This window comes from Poecilia reticulata, linkage group LG5, assembly GCF_000633615.1.
Source record: "Poecilia reticulata strain Guanapo linkage group LG5, Guppy_female_1.0+MT, whole genome shotgun sequence".
In the NCBI taxonomy this organism is placed as follows: Eukaryota; Metazoa; Chordata; class Actinopteri; order Cyprinodontiformes; family Poeciliidae; genus Poecilia; species Poecilia reticulata.
The window spans coordinates 14500663-14506195 of NC_024335.1; the positions used below are offsets into that span (position 1 = coordinate 14500663).

The 5533-nt window shown below is 34.5% G+C and overlaps 1 protein-coding gene across 1 annotated transcript; it reads right to left on the reverse strand.

The window, feature by feature from the left end:
• Nucleotides 1–215: 215 nt before the first annotated feature.
• On the reverse strand, nucleotides 216–2753 carry cox6c (cytochrome c oxidase subunit 6C). Its single transcript, XM_008409186.2, has 4 exons — nucleotides 2649–2753; nucleotides 1656–1770; nucleotides 475–607; nucleotides 216–333 (listed from the first exon to the last, which is right to left on the reverse strand). The coding sequence occupies exons 2-3, from the start codon at nucleotides 1758–1760 to the stop codon at nucleotides 482–484; spliced, it is 231 nt and encodes a 76-aa protein (XP_008407408.1). The 5' UTR covers nucleotides 1761–1770; nucleotides 2649–2753; the 3' UTR covers nucleotides 216–333; nucleotides 475–481.
• Nucleotides 2754–5533: the final 2780 nt, after the last annotated feature.

The following is a 5533-nucleotide window of genomic DNA, read 5'->3' on the forward strand; positions in this document are numbered from 1 at the left end:
CGAAGGCGGCGCAAACAAAGAGTGCAATGCAGAGTTTCAACAACAGGGGGCAACAATTACACATAAAACATTTACATTTAGACCTGCAGTTTAGCTGCAAGGTTTCTCATGTATAGTATATTTGTGCAAATACTACATAATAAATACGTAATCTTGGCAGCACTTTGATCTGCGAAAATATATTTTTTTCAATAAGTAAAGCAACAGAGACAACATTTCATTAATAGAATAGTTTATTTTGAGGAACAAACGGCAGAACAGTGTTCATATGTAATCAGTAAGCATCAAAGGGAAACCATCTTCAGGYCAGGAATGAATGACGGGACGGTGAAGCTGGAAGAAGGATATGCATAACTATTAGATACAGCTAGTTTCAATTATGAGCATATTGCATACTGCATATTGCTGTATGTTGCAGTAAACATACTGCTTGTGGTACAACGCATACAATTCATTTTCAAAATTAAGACTCACATAAGTATTACTTTCCAGCAGGACGAACACTCTCGAAGACCCCCGCTTCTCTCATGGCGTTGAACTCTTTGACAGCATCATACTGCTTGTAGAAATTAGCATATGCCTTCTTCCTGGGCTCAGTCACTCCGAACTGTAGTAAACAGAGAATTTCAACTTTTTTTCTATATAATCTAATCTGGGAAATAAATCCCCAGAACTGGAAGGTAAAGTGCAGGATTTAGGCTAAACATCTGCTAAAATAAGACATTTGTTGGGCAGAAAATACAATGCACAATTTAATTCCACATGTAAGACCTAAACTTMTATATTAAYAATATTTTGCAGAGCAAACACAGGCAAAATAAATGTTTTGCAAGTTGTAACATTTTCTTTTGTTGCAAGTCTATTTTGGAGATTTAAAGCTACAAAGTCAATGGGCTTGCAGATGTAAAACTGTGACAGACAATGTGTCCAACACAAAGACTCCATCAAACTGCTCCCTACTGAACCAAAAGAAAAAAGATCATGTTGCACAGACAGGAAGCTTTTACTGCTACCTCTCAACAGCAAGTTCCATGGACACAAATMATGAGTTTTATACTCATTGTAAAACTTCTCCATATATTAAAAGGTTAAGAGGCTGCTTAAATAASACTATGATGGTAGGAAGGTCTACTGGGTTCCCACAAAAAAGAAAGCTGCACATTTAAAAAAAAAAGGTGAATGTTATTTTTTCTGCCAYAGACATGTTATATCTAATGATTTTCAATTAAAGACGTTTAAAAATTKAAGTTGTTGCTGCTGATTATTCCCACTCCRTTTATAAAATKTATATAGTTGAAATGGACACATTCTCAYGCACATAAAGCATTCCCAATTACTCAGCTTAAATGTTTTAAATGAATGAAAATTTGATTTTAGTTTTAAAACATGAGCCAACCTTTACTATGTTTTGCAAATGCTAACTCATGAATGAATGATTTATAAACCTTTTGAATTTAMATGCTTTTATGATTCCAGGAAAACAAACATTTTTGGTTTGGTTTTTTGTGTAGGGCTTGAACTCACCACATATATAGACMTATTTGTCTCCTTTTAAGAGACGCCGTATGTGCATATGGAACATTTTGAATTGTTCTCATTATAGTTTGCATTACAGTACTGGCCAAAGTTGGGTCGCACATGTCCCCTGTTCTCACCTTGTACGCTAGAGCTACTGTTAGAGAAACTGCAAAGGCGAGGGGCAGATGGAACCTGAGGCGCTTCGCCAACAAGCCTCTCATCACCGGCTTTTGCAGCGACATGTTTAACCAGCTGGAAGAAAGACGGGGAAAAAAAACAACATAGAAATTAACATGTTAACTTTACAAACAGCCATAGTACGTCTTCTTTTTCTCATAACATGGTTCATATGAATACATATTTACAAATAATCATCTGATATATTAGATACACATATGACACCAGATGATAATGTTTAGGTATTGATAAGAAAAAGCTAATGTCACACACTACTTGGAATGAGCTCCCCATAATTCATGGTTTAGTAATTTATTTGTGCAACTAAATATTGACCTTGGATGAGAAATTACCTTTATGAAAACGAAGTGATTGTTAAATRTGTTAACTTTATGCAGATCGCCATTATGCACTGTTGCCAAGTCAGGTCAACACTCTTAATACGTCAACTGACATCTGGAACGCCGTCTTTAAACTAGTATAATTTTCCACAAGTATATTGAGCAAATTACTCAAAAAAAGTTATACAACCGCTGCATTAAAAAAATTACTTAAAAAAATATAGTGAAACTCATCATATGACTGAGACGTGCTAATCGTGTTAATAGTTGCTTGCGGAGAAACAATGACTTTGCCCACTATAATCAATCCAAGCCCGTGTTATTAGGAAAATGTCTAGTTGATGTGCATGTATAAACATYAAGTAAGCAAATAAACAGTGTTGTTTTATTTTCAAAGCACTTTTTGTTTAGCACTTAGCTGATGGAAGATTAGCTAATAACTGCTAGGTCAAAATAAGCTAACGGCTAACTCAACCGCGTCAAGGAGGAAAGAGAAGCTAAATGAAATTAAAGCCTGAACAATCTTTACGTTTGGCCTCGTTGTTAAAGGCAATTTGGTATAAACTCGAAACAAAGAAAAGCATTTAATAAACACATTTTCGATATACTCACAGTTTGCCAGACGACCTTCAGAGAAATCGCTAACACACCAGAGTGGCGTTTTACTCTAACAGGAAGAGTCTCTACCGGTGCCGCGAGAGAACAGAAAGTAGTCTAGTTAAAAGGCAAAGCGAGGCACTGCTGGTGCCATAAGAGGACAAACAAAAGCAAATAAAATAGCATTTCAAATATTCAGTAAAATATTATTTGCAAGCTTTTTTGTGGCCAGGTCTACCATATGTGTTTTTTGTTWGTTTGTTTTTTACAAAATGCGCCATTTTCTTTTGCTTTTTAATCGTTTTATTTTTTTATGATTTGTCTTTATAAAGCACTATATTTTGGTGACAGTCATTAAAGGTGAAATAAAAATACAATTCACTTACTTATCTCATWTCTTGCTTATTCACTATATACTTCACAATACTTTTTTTTTCTTTTTTCTGTAGGGATTTTATTAACGTTAACCTTTTTTTTTTTTGCAGATCTCCACAAGCTGGACAGAAGGTTTATAATACAAAGTTTGAACCACAAGAGGGCACTCTCAAACTATTGAAGTATTGATCGTAAACCAAATCTAATGCATGCGGTTATTTTCCTAATTGTTTTGTGTTTAAAATAGATTTATGTGTTTGCATTTCCCCTGGCATTCTTGTTTTAACCCATTAAAACCTGCAGTTTAAATCCGATATATTTTACACTGTTAAACAAKATAGTTCTTGATTTTAAATCAGTCTAAGTTTCCTGTTTCAGGTCACTTAGCATTAAAAATGGATATTAATTATACCTCAAATCTAGAATCGTGTGTGAGATATTTTTTTATTATGTTAATTTTTTCCCAAAATATAGAATTTTACATACATTACTTTAATAGTTGTTAGAGTTATATTTTAAACTGAATGGTCAATCATTGTAATTCTTCCACAGTCTGTTCTTAATTGTTTGCTGCAATGCTGGGCAGGTTCCTTCAAACAGACTGTGGGTAACTAAGTGTGTGAGTTCGGGAAACTTTCATGCACAGCCTTGAAGCTCATAGAGATCAAAGTTTTGTTAATTCTATTGTAAAACACTGAGTTTGCTTTGTCTTATTTAAACTATATACTAGTATATAGTTCAAAGACATCCGTAAGCCTACAATTAAAACATGCCAATGAAGCCAGTAATATGAAGATTTGAAGTTCTGTAATTGTTTTCATAATGCTGGTTTTAAAGTGTAGCTGTTAATTACTTAATTGTTTCCATTTATATGGTTTTGCAACATTTAATTTAGATGTACAAGGGCTTGATCAAAACGTGTTTCTTTTGTTGTTCWGTTCTTGATAAGACTTATTGACTTCTGCACCCTTGGTTARCTGTCTGCTACACACAGATATGCAGAAATGTCATATCCACTGATGCATGATGATAACCATTTCCCTCACAGCTGGGATTCTCACTTGGGCCAAATACTGCACATTTTGGGTTGGTTATGAAAATATGATTCAGCTACAATTTAGTCATTTTGAAAATGTTTTYTATCGAAATCAACGCAAACATRGAAATTATGCAACCTATAAGCAGGCTGATGTCAATAGGGGGCTTATCATTTTGCCCAGAGGCATTGTAGCACATGGCATATTGAATCCCCACTCTTCCAACTAATGCCAATCATTCTGTTACTAACCTTCCATTGCCCCAGAGTAAAATGGCCCTTTTTGGTACTTAGATTTGCCCTCTAGCAAACTGGCTGAACATTTTTATAAGGCTTTATGAAACCAAAATGAAATATTCCTGTTTGAGCCACAAGTTTTTTTATTTTTTTAGATCCATTATGTTTCAGCACTGGGAACCAGAAGGAGCAAAACATCCAGTTTTCTTGAAGCACTCATTAGAAACAGTTGGGGACGTGGTTAGCRGRASATGTGAAGGAGACACCAAGAGGGCCTCACACTGWGGAAGGAATCCCCAAAATTGAATTTTTTTTGGCTCATWTTTCTGCAGCTCTATTAATAATGTCTTCACAGAGATTTAAAAATAATGTTTTGATATCTAAAAGAATTCACAGTATTCCCTCTTTGCAAAGGAAAGTGCAGAGTCTAATTGATGTTTGGGAAGAAACTGGTGTTTTTAAAGGTGTTCATCCCAAACCTTACGTCAGGGGTCAAAATGTCCTGTCATATTACTGTTTCTGTTGTGTGGTAATCCTTTATTTTGGCTTCAACCTTTTAGTTTCGTCCAGTTTTAAAAATGATAATGCATGCTTACTAAAAATTGACTGCACCAAACTGCTAAGGTTTACACTGACGATCTGTGAGGTATTTRCTTTACTTTTTAATCATAATACCCCAAACTCATGTGACGGAGGTGTGCAGATTAAAAGAGCAAAAACCCATCTCTATTGAAGAATTAATAAAAACCAGTGCACTGAATAGAATAAATATGTTTTYCAACTTGTTTATTTTCTGAATGAGTGCCATGAAAGATTAATTCAGAGGCCATAATAAAATGCAGACTTCAGCAAGAAACACGAAAATGTCCAGATTGTTTGGATTRGAAAAATAATCAAAGCAACATTTATTTGCTTCAGGATCTGGATGCCATCAAATCCCAACATCTGTCATTTATTTGTTCTTTTCTCATTTCATTGTCCAGATTTTCTACCCAACATAAAACAAGAGAAGAAAAAGATTGATTTGGATTTKGCTTGTGTTTGCATTTAGTTAATTAGTTCCTTCCTTCTATCAATGTCCAGAAAGTGTTGCCATATCACTTGATAATTGCATTAAAAAAACAGTTTGTGTGCCTGTACTTCCTGAACAATAGTGAAAATCATAATACTCAGCATTTTTACAGCTGCAAGACTTACATTAAACCGCCCCTTAATTACTGATCAGTTTCCATTCATTTACAATATGTCTGTA

Excerpts from the sequence above, each read along its gene's own strand:
- cox6c (XM_008409186.2), bottom strand. The coding sequence starts at position 1,760 with ATGTCGCTGCAAAAGCCGGTGATGAGAGGCTTGTTGGCGAAGCGCCTC. Across the intron at positions 608-1,655 it reads CAGTAGCTCTAGCGTACAAG|TTCGGAGTGACTGAGCCCAG; the intron begins GTGAGAACAGGG and ends TGTTTACTACAG.